We start from the raw sequence: 19,885 nt of genomic DNA on the forward strand, positions 1-19,885 counted from the left end.
CACAACATAGAAAACAAAAGAAACGAGAAGAGAAAAGAGAACATGGGAAGCTGATTGCGAAGACGAGTGGTACACATGGTGAACCTCCCAAATTGGGAAAGATAAAATACTTCTTGATTGGGTGCTAGGGGCGGCAAGTCTCATCCGTTATTGTCAATTGCCTCTCTCGCGTGAGGGTTTGGCTCTCGAATTGGTGTAGTTCGTGGACTGGATATATAAAGTGATGCATGGGCCATGATGGGCCTCTCGTGGTTCTTCGTGGGCCTATCTCACGGGCCCATGGGAGGGAAAATCACCTCACAGCTTGGATTTTCGTCAAATAAATCCGATGCAATAAAATTCAAATCTTGTTTTATCTGAATTCTTGTTCTTGGTCTGTTTCTCTACTTTCTAGAATACCCATAACACAATCCTCATTTAATTCTAAAATAGAAACAAAAACAAAAAAGAGACCGACTATACATCAGCCTGCACTCTTCACACACCTTACGTGATATCTTTTTTTATTTTTATTCTTATTATTATTTTAACCCAAAACGTTAAATGTGATGCGGCTGCAGCCAATAGTAGGCAGATGTAAATATTTTCTCAAAAAAAAAAAAAAATTGAAACAGTTTGTATTCGCAACACATCTCAACTCATTAACTCATCTCACTATTATTCATTACTATTCATCAACTTTAAGGGTATGTTTGGATGTTGAAGTGAATTGAGTTGTGATGATAAAATATTGTTAGAATATTATTTTTTAATATTATTATTATTTTAAAATTTAAAAAAATTGAATTGTTTATTATATTTTGTGTTGGGACTTGAAAAAGTTATAATGATGAGTTGAGATGAGTTAAGGTGAATTTGGTAACCAAACGCACCCTTAACTCACAAATCTCACAACTATTCACAACCCATCTCATTACTATTCACAATCCATTTCAACTCAATCTTCGAATACAAACCACACCAATCGTGGCGGCAATGCTGAGAATGAGCTAAATCCCGGAACAATCCAATCCCTCCATCTTCTTGGGGGTAAACGAATCAACAGATTGCTCCTCATCACTCTGTGACTCCTACACACCTTCCGCTGTCTTGCAGATACTCTCGAGTTCGACCCCTACTCCCCCTCGCACGAAGACCACAACATATAAAACAAAAGGGACGAGAAGAGAAAAGAGAACATGGGAAGCTGATTGCGAAGACGAGTGGTACACATGGCGAACCTCCCAATCAAGCTGCGGATGCCTAGCACTTTCACTAACATCAAAGAGATCGCACTTAAGACCATCCCTTCCGCGTCCAAGAAACCAAGCGCGTCCTCGATTCCCTCCAGGGCTTCGAGGTCGAGAAGGTTCAAACCCTCAACATGGAGCGCAACAGGAAGAAGAAGCGAGGCGGCCTGTTGGTCGCAAAACCCGACTACAAAAAGGCATACGTGACGCTGAGAAACCCTCTCTAGAGCCAGATGAACAAGCAATCCAAGTCGAGCGTAGGGGACAAATTCGACAATCGCCAGCATGGCAACGTGGCGAAATTTCCGTGGAGCAGTATGAGGTTTGCTGGTGATGCGAAGTAGACTTAATATGAAAGGTCATATTTTTACTTTTTTTTTTTGTTCTGTTGAGATTAGTGAGCAATGGGATGTTGGGTGTCTAATGCCTTTTGATTTGTGAACTGTTTGATGCATTAAAATAAGTTAGTCGTTTGAGAGGAAAGAAGAATTATAGAAGCCTTTAGATGGAAAGTGGATTGTGGAGAATTAAGATTTTGATGAAGAGAATTCTGTGATTGGCGTTGGAGCTCCATTGTCGAAAAATGCGTGATTGGCGCTTCTCTAAGAATTTTTGCTTACCGACTATGCATGGTATATAGTTTTTAAGTGTGGTAGAGCAAACCATTTTGCTTGATATGTAAACAGTCATGTATCATTTTCACAAAATTGTGCAGCATAGAATGATGTCTATCATTAGACTGTAGGTTCTATGAAAATACCATAAATCTAGAATTAGCATATGACCAGAAATACAATCTTCTAGAATTAGATTTTGACGACAGATAACTTGTGAAAACGGAGGGTGATCATAGTAGATTAGTTCTGCATGTGTAAGAAAAGTGGTGAGACTGTGGATCATCTTCTACTGCATTGTAAGATTGCTAGAGCATTATGGGATGATGTGTTCTGCAGATTAGAGCTAACTTGGGTTATGCACGCCACAGTGGTTGCATATTTGGCCAGTTGGACAAATCTAGGAGGTATTCCACAAATTACAGCCGTATGGAAGATGGTTCCTATCTATATTCTGTGGTGCTTATGGCAGAAGCGAAATGACCAGATGTTTGAAGACAAGGAGCACTCATTAGAGGAACTTAGATCTCTTTTTATTATAACTTTATTTGTATGGGGCCATAGCTGTAGATTTTAATGGCCTTAGTGTTCATGACTTTCTTGTTTCTATTTCTTCTTCTTAGATAGGTTTTACCTCTTGTATACCATATTGTGTACTTGGGTTATGCCTATTCTTATTAATACAATCCTTTACTTAAAAAAAGAAGAAGAAATACGATCTTCTATTCTTCATTGCTAACTGATACAAATTCTATGTGCATCTGCTATATTTTTTGAGCTTGGACAAGCTAGAAGGCAGATTGTCATATTTCTCTGCATGATCCTCTGAAGGCTCTTTGATGGACTTAGCATTTATAGTACAGGGTGTTTGTTCCGATGGTAAGTCAATTAGGAAATGGATAACCTTCGTCTGAAGTGGTTGGGTATCTGCTTTCCAGCTCCAGTTTCTTTCCCTTCCACTTTAGTATGGAAAGAGTTCTTGATCTTTCTCCAGCTGAAACTCCATTGGAATATGTTCGTTTGCTTGTTGCCTAGCTTTTCATACTCCCACTGTAACTCAGAGTAGTCATTCTGCAGCTCTGCCATATTCATCTTAACAACTTCAAGCTCTGTCTTGAGCGTCTTTATCTCTGCATCTGTAGATGACTGGTTTCCCTCCTGTTCGGAGATATTGCCGCTTGGCGCTGGCTCCTTCTCTTGCATTACTGCCCTCATCTTTACTTGCTCTGAAAACAGCACCTGCACGATTCATCTTTATTACTAGGGAGAAATGTTAAATTTGATATGCATCATACTGGTATGCACTGTGCTCATGGGTTTTATGTAGATTGAGTGCATGTATTGCTATTGCTTAGCTGAATGACTATGAGCTTTTGTTGAGTGCATCTTTTATATGTACCACGTTGGCAGGGGCTGTGCTCCTGAGGTTTCTGCAATATTGCTATTTATCTGAAGCGTCCTTTATATTACTTGTCTCTTTGACTTATTGCTGGAATTTACTTTGTTGGAATGATGACATTGGGGCCCGGTAATCACTCTATCCAACATTAGTTCTAAAATATCTGGTCTCTTCCTTCTATTGTTAGTTGAAATAGTTTCTTTAAAACCAAATATTTAAACTTTGCAGGATATGAAAGACTGACTGTTATGACCTATTAAAAGACCTATGAAGGTTATGGAAGATGAGGCTCTAGAATTCTTGAAAATAATACCTGGACAACAGTTCGTAGAGGTAATCGATCATTTTGTGCAGCATGCACGCATGCATCAAAAGACAGTTTCTCACAGTTCATTATTTTGCACAGCCTTCTCCGGTCATGCTCAGATAGTGAAGGATGAGTCTGAAATGTAGATTACATTGTAGAGTTTAGAAAAGAAATATTACTTTCACCCCCTTCCCCAGAAGGAAGAATATTATATTATACAAGAAAAAGAATGAGAAAAAGTTAACAGGTAACCTTGAGGTAGCTGCAATGGCCCTGTAGAGACCATCATGGCATGGCCGATCATTTTCTGGTAGTGATTCAGCTAAAACCTGAAACTTAGTGATAGAGAGGTTTGGGTCTCTTGCAATCTCAGCCAGGTAATTATCTAAGATCTTACTAAGATTGCATTTTCTAGACTTCTGTTGCTGTTGCTGCTGTTCTTGCATCAAAAAATAATCCACTATCCTTTGCACAACATCTATATCATGCATTGTGCATTGTTCCGAACTGCATCAGCCATTGATGAAAATTAAGAAGTATTTTTTTTTTTTTACTTATAAAAAAAATTAACTAGTATTGTTAATTTGATGGATTATGATTAGGTTTTTCTGGACTATAATGCTAAATCGTACAATGTAAGAAGAAAGAGCAAGCAATCACTCACTTCACCAGCTTGCCTTGAATGGAATTTTTATAACTAGGGACCAGAAGATCGTTCACATTGGCATCTTCCAACATCATTGCGAGTCTCTTTTCCAGCTCTGAAATCAATGCTGGTGTTGCAGAATATACCATTGCCATCTTTAACATCTTGAACAGGAACTTGCATGAAACAGCTTCTTGTTGAGGAGGAAGTATGCTTACTAGGCTTTCAATAATTGTTTTTTGCTCCGTACTGTTTCCACTGCCCCCTTCTTCCTTCCCACTATAGACACAAAATGGCAGTTCGTTCTTTCCATGCCCATAACCTCTTAGTCCTCCTAACTCCATGTCCATACCTGGCAACCATCTATCTGCATAGTGCATGATACATTTACCTATGATCTCTGGTTTTGTTCCCCTTGAACTTATTGCAGCTATAATCTTTATGAAATGATCCATGTGAAGGGTAGCAGCATTATCAAACCACCAGCCTTCTTCAATAAGTTCATCTCCAGTTGTTAAGATTTCTCTAGAAGCCTTCCAAGCTATTGAGTCACAACATCTTCTGACTATCTGGAGATTTTCAGCCCATGGAGATAGAGTTTCACAGGATTTTAGAACAGTAATGGTGTCTTTCCAAGAGGAAAGGACTACAAATGTGAGGAAAGCTTCTGTCTTGGTGATGAGATTTCCATCTCCAAGCTCTTCCGTCATCTCCAGAAATTCTGATGCACATCTTAGTGGAGCAATGTTGTTAGAATTAAAGTCTACTGGGAGATCATAACAAAATTTTAGAACAAATTCAAATGTTTCTGATCCTCCTGGGAAGTTTTCAAGCTTGACGTCGAACCCCGAATTTAAGATTGAAGGCTGAAGTTCTAATCGGTGTATGTAGCCACATTTTGACACCAAGGGATACTGTTTCAGGAGAAAAGAGTTAATATATCTGGGTATGGGATGGGTATCTTACCCTTTATGCATCCTGATTGATATGATTTAGAGCTATACAAAAGGAAGTTTTACACAGATGATCCAAGAGGGAGGACCGAGACAAGAACGCTCAACAGTAACAAAAGACGACTATGACTCTTAGGTCTCGTTTGTTTTCACAGATGAAACGAGATGAGTTGAGATAAAAGTTGAAAGTTGAATAAAATATTTTTAGAATATATTTTTTTAATATTATTTTGGAATTTAAAAAAGTTGAATTGTTTATTTTATTTTGTATGAGAATTTGAAAAAATTGTAATGATTAGATGAGATGAGATGAAATGAGAATGATTGTGAAAACAAATGAGACCTTATTGTTTTGGCTTATTCCTTTTAATGTGAAAAATATGTTTAGAACTTATTTTCACGAAAATCTATCAAAAATCTATTCAACCATGCGACTCTTGTACGATTATATGCATCATATATATGATCTTAGTCAGTACAATTAATTTCTCTAATTAATGAACAAATTAGACCGAGTGCAAAGTGGTGTCTCAAGGTGCTTGAGCCTGATATGTATTCACCTTTGATATATCTTTGCTTTTGAAAGGTCAGGATTGTAGCTTTCATTTAGCTAGCTTACCAACAAGGAAAAAAAGAGTTCTCTGGACTTTAGAAATTGAGTGATGTACTTTCTCTTGTTCATATACGGTTACCTTGTGAACATTAAAGGTGATTCCCTGAACTTGGACTGATAAATCTGTAGGCATTGGTGAAGGAACAAACCTGAAAAGAAGATGGCACGGGAAATAGAGATGTGAAGCCGTTGAAACCACAAAAGAATTGGAGGAAAAATAAGCAACAAACTTGATATGCCTGAGAAATCCTATATCAGCTTAAACACTCTCTAGGAACAACAAGCTTTGTCTTTCATATGAGAAACTGGATTTTATTGTCAATCATGAACTAACTATTATGTTACCTCGAGAGTTCTTTCTCTTGAAAGCTATTAACTGTAGCGTTGAGTTTGCTGCTGCCACGGGCACCGGGGATTACGATGCTTTGGTCGTCACCTTGGTCATTGCCATCAGAATCACTGCCAGGGCTTGGTGGTCGAGAGACTCGAGCCACTTGAGGAGACTTCTTCATGGTGATTCTCTGGCTGGAGAGGTACCTGTTATGAGTGACAAGAGATATATAGGTCAAACAATAAGGCAATGGAGAATGTGGGGTATGCTCCAAATAAATGCCTGAGAAATTAGTATGTGGTTGGAATAGGGGGGTACCATTATGAGGGCTGGTGTGGATTGTTCATTTTTTTCCTTGGATGTGTATCAACTGTCACGAAATTCGATTATGACATTAGAGATGAATTAGGTCAGTTTCAGTGAAATACTGAGAATGTTGGGTCCATGTTCATTTTGAGCCACAAAATTAAACATGGACCGGGACCAATATATAGATGGTTGTGTGGTTGAGACAAAGTAGCATGTAGATATGTTAACTTACTTGTTGGTCTCTTATGACAGAAAAAATGCATAAACATTGATGTTACACTTACATCTGTTGAAATTTTAGAGGTTGAATCCATTATCCATATGATATTCGTATTTATCAATCAGATTTTTTCGAGTCCTTGTTTGAAGTGGAAATGATGGTATTAATTTTTCTTTAAATTCTGCAAAAGGAAAGTTACTTCAACAGTAGAAGTACTATTCTTTAAGTTTCCTTCTATTTTTATTATTTGTTGCATGCTTTGATTTATAAATATCTTGTGTGAAATATGCCAAATAGAGATGATTCAATGGACCTGACTGTCTCGCAGCGTGCACCTGCACAGAGCCATGTGCATGCGCCGGGGAATTCAGAGCTGCTATCCCAATCGGTTGTTCCCCTGCATGCCAAAGATGCCCTAGCTGGAACCCCATTTCTTCCCGTGAATAATGTTGACAGCTTAGGACAGGTTGTTCTATATATAGAAGGATTCACACTTCTGTGCTGCTCGTGGATTGATTCCATTACCTTATATTACATATTCATGCACGAGTTGGTGTAAAATATACACAATCAATCTATTTGATGGGTCAAACTCCTTCATGTCTAGCTAGGAAAAAGGTACGTGCCAACCATGCCATTGATACAATCAAGCAACTTAACCTCAAGGGAGAGCTTAAGTCACAAATTAAAATTTCACTTGTAAATTTAAAATTTATAAGCATCTTGCAATAACCTAGAAATTTAAAATCTCACTTATAATACATATCTATATGTTAACGTCATGTTTCATACGTCTTTGGATTAGGTTCTAGCAACTCAAGTATTCAGAATTGGGCCTGCGAAAATAGAGAAGAAGACAACTAGGAGAGGATGGCCTTGGGACCGGGGAGTCTTCGATGCCAAAATTATTATCCTTTTTTTGAAAATTTATAAATAAATGAGAGAGTCTAGGGATCAGAGAGAGATTTCTTGTACCTGAGAGTTGCTATTTATACCGGAAGTCTGGGGGAGACAGATCGTGTTTGCCCCCATGGAGTCTGTGTCCTTTTATGTTCTTTTTGTCAGAGTCATTTAATGTAGCGTGCCATTGCAACGACTTCGTTAATGTGGCATGTAGTTCAAGTAGTGGTGCTATTAATGAGATGTGGTTTCCCGATTTGCATTACCCTGCTAGCATCATTGATGGCCCGTCGATATCTCCTTGTCAAATGATTGAGGGTTCCCCTTACTTCCCGCCCGTTTACATGGACAGGTACTCAAGGTCTGGGACACTGTTCGAGGGGTTTCCATGTCGGCGAGTCTCATCCTCCTACAGTACGCTCCCTTATGGAGGTTGCATCCATGGGTGTCTACCCATAGGCCGGGCCGAAGAGTCTATTTGTTCTAGACTGGGCCTTCGCTTCTTGTTCCCTTAGTTGTTATTTTCAAGGCCGCTAAGATTTGGGTTTGGGGGGGGGGGGGGTATTTGACAAGTTACACATTGCATATAAAATTATCAAAATTAACACGTCTCGCCTTCAATTTTTACATTATCAAAAGTTGACACTTACCATCCTTGTGAACAAAAAATAAGTGACATAACATAATCTCAATGATCAAAGCTTAATGAAGTGTAAGTATCAGTGTTTGATAGTTTAAAGATCATCATTTTGATAGCTTGAAGGGCAAAGTGCAAAATGCTTTGAAGTGTATTTATCTATTGAAAATTTCTATTTATAAACCAATGTGGATAGCACACATCGTAAAGTGCTTACATGATATAATTTGATTTGAAAGAGAAATTTTAAAATCTAAAACATACAAATCAAATATTATCAATTGAGTTACATGAATGGTATGCTCTATGCATCTGATTCACAATAGAATAACTCTGTTATCCGTTTTTATAGGGGATCATGAATGTGCTTTGGAGTTTGGAGAAAAATAGGGGCAAATTTGGATAGAAGATTTGATTTCTGATGCCTACTCTTCACCGTGGTTGGTGGTTTTTTCCTCCGGACTATCATATAAATAGATTAAGCTCCAAACATTCTTGGTTTCTCTATCAATTCTTTCTCTTCTAAAAAATTCCGAGAATTTCTGAGATTCAGATCTAAGTACTCTTTCCTAAGTTTCCTTCACCTTCGATTTTTCCACAATTGGAAGGAGCCGAGAATCTGAAATATGGTGACGGTGTCCCCTCTCGCCAAATACAAGCTGGTTTTCTTGGGCGATCAATCCGTTGGCAAAACCAGCATTATCACCCGCTTCATGTACGACAAATTCGATACCACCTACCAGGTTCCGATTAATCCACCAATGACTATTTCCTCTTAGTTTTCTATTCTTTTGTTTTCAGAATTCTAGTCTCTGATGCCTTGATTTGGTGGTCTATATGGTAGGAAAGATAATTCGATTCGGTTCTTGATCTTTTTCCTTTGTTTCCTCAACGTTGTCCATTGAGTTCTCTGTCTGTTAGGAATGTAGGCTTCTTATGATTTACCACTACGAGAATAAAGAAGTTTTGAAATCTCTGTCTGTTAACAATCATGTGTAGTTGTCGAATTAGTTTCGAAGCAAAGTTGAACAGAGGCGATGCAATATTCGGGACAAATATCCTTGGTTTGTTTATACAGATTTCATAACCTTTCAAAGAATTCGCTGTCCTTTTAGGGATTTATTATCGTTGTTGCTTTAGGTGTAAGTGTTGTGTTTAATTGAACCAAAGGTGACCGTTTATTAGATCTTGCGGTGTAATTAGTCGAACCAACTCTTAGGCCTGGTTTGGATGCACAAAATCATTTTATTTCATCTCATTTCATCATTACAATTTTTTCAAACTCCCACACAAAATATAATAAACAACTCAACTTTTTCCAATTCCAAAATAAAATTATATTAAAAAATTATATTCTAACAATATTTTATTCAACTTTCAACAAAACATATCGTCTCTACGTATCCAAACGAGGCCTTAGCTTTCAAGGAAAAGAAAGATATAATATGATAGATCTGTGTGTGTGTGTGTTATTTGTTGTTAGATGCTGATGTATCTAGTCGTGGGATTAATAGAATTCGCATTCGATTACTACTGCTAAAAAGATAGAAGGCAACTGAACACGAAGTGTATGAACTGGTCACTCACAGTTTGAAAGATGACTAAACTGGGAAAATTAATTATGTCAAATTTCCACATTAACAAGCTTTTGCCTGATGTTCGGCTATATAAATTGCAGGCTACCATTGGAATTGATTTTTTGTCAAAAACGATGTATCTTGCAGATCGGACAGTTCGTTTGCAGCTTTGGTAAGATGCAGTATACCTATTTCTTTTTTATAAACAAGTTGATTTTTACGCTTGTCTACCCACTTGCTAGGATGGATAAAAGAAGGAGAATGAGGGGGAGGGAGGTGATGATATTGGTGATAGGAATATTGTCATTAGTCATCAATATAAAGCAAATTATTCTGCTTACAAAATTACTCATTAGAAACGAGTTGGTAAAACAATTATGTCAGAATTTTAAAGTAAATTTCACTCATGTGATTTAGATATTTGTGATGAACTTTGTAGTATCTCATGATTATGGTAACACAATGTTCTTGCTTTTCCAATTCTTTTCCATGTATCGGTGATGTATGTGCTGATGTACATACTTTAATTTTGTTACCGTAATATGATATTATACTCCACAGGGACACTGCCGGACAAGAAAGATTTAGGAGTCTTATTCCAAGCTACATCAGAGATTCGTCTGTTGCGGTAGTTGTCTATGATGTAGCAAGTGAGTCGTTAGTCCAACTCAAAAGAAGTTTATAATTTCCTTATATTATTTATATTATTTGAATACTCCTTGCAAGTTTCTGTGTCAATTTGAATTTATTTTACATGGATAATATTTTTCCATGAAATGAACTTTTTGCATGCAAACAATTGTTTTCTTTTCTCTTTTGGTAAAAAATGGGCTATGACAGATTTTTATTTGCATATATATATTTATATATATATATAGAGTAATGATATACACATAACACATTATACAACACATTACGTAATAATATTATAAAATGAGAGTATTTTTATAAACTTATGTTATTTTTATAAAAATACCTCTTATTTAAAATATAATTATATAAAATATTATAAAAAATATTGTGTATAAATCATTTTCTATATATATATATATATATTTGTGTATGTTTGCGAGAGTGTCCATTAATATTCGTGTAAATCTTGCCTTCATCCGGTAGATCACGTGAGGTGATTATGTTATCAAGATTTAAGATGAAGAACGGCATGTCTTATAGAGTTTTCTGATTACCTCACTAAGCCGTCATCATGCAGATAGGCAATCATTCCTGAGTACTAATAAGTGGATTGAAGAGGTACGTACCGAACGGGGAAGTGATGTCATCATCGTCCTTGTCGGCAACAAAACCGATCTTGTTGATAAAAGGTGAGGAATTAAGGGGTTTAATATATGTGCTGGATTAGTTATTTCGATTATTCATGGTAGTCAATATTTACCTATATCTCCACTTGCTGCCATTAGATGTTAAAAACCTTTTCACCACACTGAGGCTCAGGTAGACTAGACTCTCGTTTCATTTTATTTTATTATTATAATTTTTATATAAAATATAATAAATAATTTAATTTTTTTAAATTATAAAATAATAATAATATTAAAAAATAATATTCTAATAATATTTTATTTAATTTTTAACTTTCATCTTAATTCATCTTATCTCAACTCATTATTCAAACTTAACCTGAGTTTTCTTCTGTACGTCGTGCTTTAGCATTTATCATAAAGAACCTAATATATGGACCCAATTTTGGAATCATTATTACTACAATGAAATTCCTGCTGTTACACTGGACGTTACTAGAAAGATGATCACCTGGTTATTGATTTTTTTGTTAATAAAAATAAATAATTTTAGTCACTAATGTTCAAATCTAGTTTGGAAGTTACTTTTACCATGGTTATTCTGTTTCCAAAAATTGTTCTGATTCGGTTGTTTTGGTGACCATATAGGCAAGTTTCTATAGACGAAGGAGATGCCAAGTCTCGTGAGTTTGGAGTCATGTTTATAGAAAGCAGCGCAAAAGCAGGATTCAACATCAAGGTGAAAAGATTTAAGTGAAATAACTAATTCACATATTTTACTTTCTAGAAGAATCCATGCGTATAGTTAAGAGAAATGTTTTGGGGTTTTTTTTAATTTTTTTACTTAGTGTTTAAAGAAGTGTTTTTTAATAATGTTGTGAATTTTTTATATTTTTTAATAATATTTATAATGATTAAAAAAATACATAAAATAAAACAACTCTTTTTGCCTTTTCGGTGGATTGCTGCATTCTCGGGAGATGTAGCACTGCCCTATAATTAAACTCCAGGATGAGGAGTATCTACCCATCTTCGGCCATTTTCCTTGTAGGAATCCCCCCTTCTCACGTGAATATATCTCATCTGATTTTGTAGAAAAATGCTTTGTCATGCGGAAATTTTATGCGGGCCTATTGAAAAATGTGGAATAAATTTTTTAAACATTTTTTTTCAAAATAATTACACAAAACTTGTATTTAACATTATTGGTTTTTGTATAGAATTATGTTATATACAGTCACTTTTATAAATTTATTGTGTATTTTATTGATGTGATGTGATTGGTCAAAATAATTATTTTATATTAAAAAAAATAACGTAATCAATCACATTAATAGAGTGTGTAATGAATATGCAAAAATAGCTGCACATAAATTTTTGTTTTGTATAACCTTGTTTTTAGTTTCTTACGTTTTTGGTACGAAAATTCTGTACTTCTATTATTGCAGCCTCTCTTCCGTAAGATTGCTGCTGCCTTGCCAGGGATGGAAACCCTTTCTTCCGCTAAACAGGAAGACATGGTCGACGTAAATCTGAAGCCCACCGTTAATTCATCCCACACACAACAGCAAGAAAGAGGTTGCTCATGCTAGGGGAATGTATGTGTTTCAGAATATGGAGAGATAGGACATAAAAACTCTACGACTTGAACGACATATCCGTCAAGATACAGTTGCAGCAGATCTGATGCTTTGCGTTCGACATACCATGAGGTTGTTTCTTACGTGCTCCCGGGAACAATGGAAGAAATGACTCTGTACTAACTTACTAAGGTCGAGCATTTTGGAATCTTTATTACCATTACCATTTTATTGTTTTCTTTATACTTATCTTGAAGTTTTTTCCAAATGTTGTTGGTGTCTGTACACCGTTCAGAATTTCATTTATTACAGTTTGTTTTATTTTCGGATTGTGCTACTCCGCTGCCTGCTTGTTGCCACTCTCTTATACCGCTTGACGTGGTGGCAGCCATATATTTATATTAGGTAAAATGTTGAATACAGTTGCCTTCGCGCAAACGGTGCGTAAACAGTACTAATGTGGAAAAAAACTTAAACGCACCGTTTGAAAGAAACTAAACGCACGCTGCCCCCTCTCCCTAGTTTCCCTCTCCCCAATTTCTCTCTTCAATTTCTTTAGTTTAATGCGTTTGAGGAGCTCGAATCTTTCATGAAGCGCAGCCTCTTCCCTTCCTCGACGAGGCGTCCAGGGTACAAATTATTCCCTCAATAGCACGTCCCTCCCCTTTGTGTCTACAAGAGGCTTCCCTCCCCCCACAACCCCCCATTCACCCCGAACCCCACCCCCCCCCCCCCCCCCCCCCCCCCCCCCCCCCCCAAAGTCGTTGCTTTCTCTCCCTCGTACTCTTGCTTATGCCGTAACCCCTCATGTGCAAACACACCTCTAATCCCTATCTCTGCGGCTAATATGGCCACCAAGGAGTCTATTGTGATTGATTCCCACATGGGTATTTTTTGTGTCCCTGAACTTGAGTTTTTTCTCTTGTTTCAGTTGTGATTCATTCGTTATATGTTCATTTTCCCCTTGGTTTGGTTTTGATTGCTGCGTATTTTTTCCCTGAGTTGGTTTCGTATTTAGCCCTCTACCTCTTTACAATGGAAGCTTTCAATAGAACCATTTCCCACAGATAAATCTAACTGAAAAAAAAACTATAGCTTTGTGAATCTCTTTCTCTCTCTCTCTCTCTCGCTATGCGCCATCTTTCAATTTCTCGTTTGCCTCCAAACAACAAATAGCAAGTTTAGATTTGAGAGGAACAACACCACAAAGCCGAAGACGACTAACCAGAGCACGAAATAAAGCGAGAATCCGAAAGAGAAAACATAGTTTTCTTCCGTTTTTCATTTTCATTTTTGCGTATCTTTTTTCTTTTTTAATATCCACGTCAGGCAACTCCGCGCCGATTGTAGCTGACGACTGTACATAGCAGTTTTCTATATTAAAAAAAAACCAATTCTCATCTTTTCTTCTCCCAGTCTATCCAAAGTAAACGAAAATGAAGAAGCAAGTCGGTCTCAAATACCGTCCAAGCTACCGCCCTCTGGAGTGTCTGCACATCCATTTTCCTTCTCCAAATCGACCTCGAAACGAAGAATATATTTTTCCATCCAAGCTACCGCCGTGTGCTTATCAAAAGAGCTCATAGATCTGTGTTTTATCCTTTCCTCCTATTTTTGTTTTGTTTTATTGTTTGGGAAAAATTAACCGAATGGCACAAGAAAACCTTGACCATATCCTCTCATGTTCATATTTTTCTATTGACAAGTCCACTTATCGACATTTTAAGCAATTTTCACTAATGCAAATCAGTTAGTTTTAAAAAATGTGTTTAAGACTTTTTTAACGAGTGATCTGGTCCCACAGTGAATACTGTGTTTTTTACATATTGGCTTTTAAGTAGCAGAGCACCATGTTGAAGGCAGTAGATAAAACTGGCAAAATGAATATTAGGAGCTACCTGGTTAGTTCATGGAATTGGCAACATCCCACGCTGGGAAAGCAGTTTTGTGAGTCTTCAATCATTTAGAACTATTTCAGCCAGTTTTGTATTTCAATCAAATAGCATAAAAAGAAAAAAAAAAAAATTGACAACACCACACGCATGGTCATTGCCGGTGACATTTGGAAATGTTCCACCTAAGATGCATAGGACGGGGCATGAATTGCGAAACTAAGAAGATCGTGACTCGTGACAAACTAGTGAGAGTTGGACATTACAGAACCTAGTAGAAATGCGAATGATACTACTTATGTACAGAAAATAGACACTCAGAAACATGTTTTTATGAACATTACAAAGAAGCAAATTTCACAGGTAGTTCGCAAGAGAACTCCATAAAAGCAAGTTGAAGCATGAATTAGAATGCAGAGAAGGCAAGAAAATACCATCAGACGGGAACATAACCATCACCATTCTGCCTAACTCTCAGCGTCAGATATATCAGTACCAATGTTCCCAAACTCGACCTGAAAAAAAAAAAAATGCTAGGGCAAGTCAATTGTCAGTACAAGAAGTAACAGAAAAAGGATAGTTAAAGATGAGACATATAGAGTAATTGACAACCCAGTAGCTGGTAATGGTTAAATATAGTACAAAGAATGAGTTCAGGGAAAAGTGCTCCATTAACCAAGTAAATCCATCTGTACAAAGCACATCTCAACCTTTAACCATATAAGTTCAAGTTCGTCTCCTAGTTTTGAAAGCAGTATGACCTTGGGTTGCCATTGAATATGTGGATGTGTGTAAGACCTAAAACCGTAGGTCCCACTTGCCAGAATGCCAGTGGTACCAGTTTGTGGTTCTAAAATTCTAAGTGACAAGTCTTTCCTATGCTCGAACTAAGTGTTTAATGGACTAGAATCCTATAATCAAGAGTTTTACTATAATTTTAACAAGAAGAATGGGTTGCTCTCAACTTTACTAAGCCTCATCCCAGTTACTAAAACCTACAGCACAAATACTTCTCAGTTAACATGTTTTACACTTCTCTGTCTTCTTTGCAGACTATTCTTCTTAACCTTCCAGGAATACACATTCTAATTTGCATACGTTGACCTCTAATATTCTGCTCCTTGATGGTCCTTCCGTAATAAAAGATGGTTGGCATTTGCATTAACTACTCTTGGGAAATTTCAGCACCAAGCCTCTAATCCATGCACATGTTTTTCCTTCGTTAACAATTGATATTACAATTTTTGTTTGGTCCTCCTAATCGGCTAATCCTAAATCAAGCATCTCTTAAGAATTCTAAATTGAGAATACATCACGGTAATTGTCTGGAACACACAGCTCATAAGAAACATTAATACGAATTGTTGGAGGCTAAAACCAAAGTTTACTGGGCAACACTACCGTCCTTCCTCACTGTTGCCATGCTATTTATAGTTCTACCAGTATCTGAGATCAAGTCAACTATTGATTTAATTCTGCCAAATCTATACTACAAGTAACATTGGGAACATATTAACAAAAATTCAGATCATTCTACAACCTGTGGAATATTTTAAGATGTGAGAAGCAAGTTAGTATCACTACTATTTACGAGATAAACATGAGACTATATTCAGTTCCTTCAGGATCTGGAGCTTACAAGATTGAAAAAAGGAGAACGATCCTTCTTGAATCGAATGAGATCTTTCTTGAATCGAATGAGGCAGCACGCTTATATTTTCTCCATTGATTATTTGGAGTATCATGGGCCCTCTCAATCATTGATTTATCTACAAGATAGAAAAGAAAGTTGAGAAACAAATTAAATGCCTAGTTGTAAAGCAGCTAAAGCATAATGTGTTAGAGAAAGTACAGGGAAGTTAAATATATCCATATCGAAGATTAAAATAATTAGGAACTGCTTCAGAGCATCTATGTAAGAGAAACTATAGAAACAACATTAACTATGCAACATACATCTCCTACAATTAAGTTGGCTTCATTTTGAGAACAAAGAAATATTCAAAAAAAAAAAAAAAAACTGCTAGCTTAGGATTATGATAGCAAAGACTCCAGATAAAATATTATGAGCTACATTAGTATGAAGAGTTCCAATTTGATTAGCCATACAAAGCAAAGGGAATATGACCAATGATTCTATCTTCAAGTTTAGGTCAACCAAAACTTTTGGAATTTTAAGTGTGCATCTCAGTGATTCTTGTGGACTACCAGCTCACCATTCTACCAAAAAATATGTAACTTAAGTTCTCTTGTGCTTGATCTTGTGGCTGCAGACGAATCATACTGAGCCCACTTGCCTAGAAGAAGTTTTAAATATCTTCAGAATCTACAGGTAGCCATGTGGTAACTTTTTTTTGGAGTGTCTCTCTTTACATTGTTTCATAAAGGTTCTTCTTATTCTATACCTCACAAAAACTTGTGATTTGTCAAGCCATCAGTTAAACTGATGAATGAAAAATCTTTCAACTATAGTTTGCTCTGCAACAGCTTGCTTATTGACAGAATATCCATTTCTTTTAAACATGAACAGATTTGACAAACCACCATAGAGTTTAAAGACAAAATGCTTACATAAATGGAAATATAAATTCTTATATACCTCTCGAAGTGCCATGGTTCATCAAAAGTTGCATCAGTTTTCCACCTATTTTAAAGCTTGCCTGTCTCCGCAACAACTTCTGAAAATGCTTAAAGCCAATAAGTAAAAGCATTAGGGACAAAGGAAAACAATACTCACCCAAAACTGGAAGAACAATAAATTAATAAAAAATCAAATGATTCCAGAACACATTTGTTGTCTGCAACTACTTGATATGGTATATTTCACATCAACCAAAGGTCTACAGTAAGAGATGAGCAGATAAAACTTACAGTTAGCACACCCTCGCTTTTCAAACTTTCCACTATTTCATCAGTAGATTCAAGAGTTTTTGAACATTCTTTTTCATTATTTATGTCAACAATGCACGGGGGAATAGCATCAGAACTTTTCATTTGCAAATCAATGCAGTTCTTGAAATTCAATTGTGCATCCATGCACATCTGATTTTTTGATGGATTAGAAACTTCCAAGAAGCTTAGAAATGCCAACTCTGAAGCACATTGTTTATTGTTGCCTTCATCAGACAACACTGAAATGCTGCAGACATCTTGGCCCTGCAAAAATGGGAGACTCGAAAATATAAGCAGCATATTTTAACCAATCTCCAAAATTTCATTTTGGCACTAAATAAAGCATTCATAAGAACCAAAGGCTTGAAACCAATGAGGTTCAGGGACTTGATGGCTTGGCTACAACTCTGACTAGAGAGATAACAAAGAGATGTTTCTTAAAGTCGAGAACAATAACAACTGAAAATATAACCTACGACCAAGAAATATGACTAGCAAAAGTTAGCTATAGAATAATCAGTGTAAAAGAATCATGGCACACGGGGGTCTTCTCATCATCTCTCCAAAAAGAAAAAAGGCAAGTTCAAACACTATTCAGAATTCACTATAAAATAACCACTAGGTGTAGCATCCTTCAAGAATTTTTGAACCACAACTTCCAAGAATCTTCTTGTGTAGCATGGTTGAGAGGCATACCAAATTAAGCGCACACTCTAGTTTTCAGTGTACAATTTGCTATAAGAAGCGTGAAAGCAGAAAAACGGTGTTTCTGACATGGTGTATGGGTAGAAATGAAAAATGAAATATCTTTTAAGCACCAAATTCCCAGTCAAACCAACAGAAATCCCCTTATTTAAGATTAACGGAAAGAGAAGATAAGGATTGAACCCCAACATCACAGTGAGAAACTTACATGTGAACTGTGAAAGGGACAATTTAATCTTTCTGGAAAGGAAGCCTCCTCAAGAAAAATTGGCAGAATGCCTGAAATGAATCAAGATAACTATTAAAGATGCTAATCATTAAATAATAATAATAATAATAATAAAAAAGAAGATAAATATTAAAGATGCTAACACAAATAAGGTGCTTCACCAGGAAATTGATTAAGTACAATTACCTATAGAACAGTGATTGTTGACCTCATCAAAACTTGGCTTTAGTAGCTTGAAACAGGAACAGCTGGCAGGTGCTCTGCAACTTCCATCCAGGATGCCCCTGATGTTTTGTTCGCGCTGAAAGTAATGCACATGTCAATGATGTCAGTGTCATGCATGAAAAACCTCCAACTAAAAAAATGAAAATCTTCCCCCAACAGAATCCTTAATGCAAAACATAAAAGTTCAGTCAATCATTTGCAGGTTTTGAGGGGGAAATTATCATTCTTGCACCACATGAAGAGAAGATGCAGTCCATTGAATCAGCAAGACTTGTAGACATACTTAAATTGAGAATGTCTTAGCAACATGAGAGTGGTCGAATTTTACTGACAATGATTATTAGTCAAATTTATTCTCAGTAAAGTACAGAGGACACAAGATGAGTATCAGATTCGACAAGCATAACCTTTGTTCAATATGTAGAGACAGAAAGCCTTTAACACAAATACAAAGTTCAACATGCTGATTTCAAGTCCTAGAAAAATAAAATTTATTGTGGAAAGAACTGAATTAGAGTCTAATTGGAGAGTTTGAGATGTCAGTTCTGAATTTTATTTCTACAAAATTAAAAAGAGAAAAGCGTTCATAACAAGCAGTCAGAAAACTCAATGCCAAGTACAAAAGAAAACCACAAAAAAATTACGTCTAGCCAAACAATCCCTCGGTAGCTGAGGAAACTTAAGAGACAAGATTTTATTTTCTGAAGCCAAATAAGTGAGCCACAAAGTACTGATTTGTTTTATTTTTGCTTTAATGTCTTGGAAACTGAACCTTGTAGCTTGGAACATAAGCACTTGAATTGGACATAAACAGAGTATTTTAGCGAACAGAACTCCAAAATCCAAATGCAGGTGAATCAGAGATCCGGAGCTCGGAATAGTTCAAAATTGTGACTCACAAGCAGATTGAATTTCGAAAAGAGAACAGCAACTTTACCTCTTCGAACTTATTCGCAGCCATTGCGTAGAAATCAGCAGAGATTATGAAGCTGGGGGTTCCGTAATTTGAGAGAGAGAGAGAGAGAGAGATGCCTGGAAGTGAACGTTACGTTGAAGATCGAGGAAGCTTTGGCATTCCTTATTATAATCGGCGCAATTTGCCAGAAAAGCTCCTGAGTTCTGACTACGACATCCAAGACGTGACAAAATAGTTAGCATATTAAATTAAGAAATACTTTATGACCAATACTGCCCTCTCGCTGTGACCATTACCAAATTGGCCCGTTTACACACAATGATACATTTTGAATTTTTGAGTAATTTTTATTTAAAATAAAATTGATTTGTCAAAATTTATAGAAAAACTATAATATATAATAAAAATAATATATTTGTTTAAAAACTAATTGACATTCTATCTCGTTTGGA

General features: G+C 36.4%; 3 protein-coding genes and 1 long non-coding RNA gene across 5 annotated transcripts; 2 read left to right on the forward strand and 2 right to left on the reverse strand.

Annotated features, from left to right (window-relative positions):
* The first annotated feature begins 958 nt into the window (after window positions 1–958).
* LOC121252944 lies at window positions 959–3,496 on the forward strand. The gene is made up of 2 exons (XR_005938309.1): window positions 959–1,861; window positions 2,215–3,496. It is a non-coding gene; the product is annotated as an uncharacterized LOC121252944 (long non-coding RNA).
* Window positions 2,547–6,350, reverse strand: LOC121252943 (BTB/POZ domain-containing protein DOT3-like). Its single transcript, XM_041152802.1, has 6 exons — window positions 6,107–6,350; window positions 5,841–5,910; window positions 4,214–5,109; window positions 3,795–4,056; window positions 3,556–3,684; window positions 2,547–3,082 (listed from the first exon to the last, which is right to left on the reverse strand). The coding sequence occupies exons 1-6, from the start codon at window positions 6,271–6,273 to the stop codon at window positions 2,732–2,734; spliced, it is 1,875 nt and encodes a 624-aa protein (XP_041008736.1). The 5' UTR covers window positions 6,274–6,350; the 3' UTR covers window positions 2,547–2,731.
* A 2,148-nt stretch (window positions 6,351–8,498) lies between these two features.
* On the forward strand, window positions 8,499–12,978 carry LOC121252946 (ras-related protein RABH1e-like). The gene is made up of 6 exons (XM_041152805.1): window positions 8,499–8,901; window positions 9,837–9,907; window positions 10,297–10,385; window positions 10,946–11,057; window positions 11,643–11,733; window positions 12,443–12,978. The coding sequence occupies exons 1-6, from the start codon at window positions 8,785–8,787 to the stop codon at window positions 12,584–12,586; spliced, it is 624 nt and encodes a 207-aa protein (XP_041008739.1). The 5' UTR covers window positions 8,499–8,784; the 3' UTR covers window positions 12,587–12,978.
* Window positions 12,979–14,677: 1,699 nt separating this feature from the next.
* LOC121252945 lies at window positions 14,678–19,642 on the reverse strand. Of its 2 annotated transcripts, none has more exons than XM_041152803.1 (7): window positions 19,455–19,642; window positions 18,479–18,593; window positions 18,272–18,342; window positions 17,338–17,622; window positions 17,066–17,153; window positions 16,106–16,235; window positions 14,678–14,981 (listed from the first exon to the last, which is right to left on the reverse strand). In XM_041152803.1, the coding sequence occupies exons 1-7, from the start codon at window positions 19,476–19,478 to the stop codon at window positions 14,903–14,905; spliced, it is 792 nt and encodes a 263-aa protein (XP_041008737.1). In that variant the 5' UTR covers window positions 19,479–19,642; the 3' UTR covers window positions 14,678–14,902. The 2 variants fall into 2 exon arrangements, with proteins under 2 accessions (XP_041008737.1, XP_041008738.1); XM_041152804.1 differs by having other exon boundaries at window positions 17,066–17,144; window positions 19,455–19,618.
* Window positions 19,643–19,885: the final 243 nt, after the last annotated feature.

Source organism: Juglans microcarpa x Juglans regia, chromosome 2S (genome assembly GCF_004785595.1).
Source record: "Juglans microcarpa x Juglans regia isolate MS1-56 chromosome 2S, Jm3101_v1.0, whole genome shotgun sequence".
NCBI lineage: Eukaryota > Viridiplantae > Streptophyta > Magnoliopsida > Fagales > Juglandaceae > Juglans > Juglans microcarpa x Juglans regia.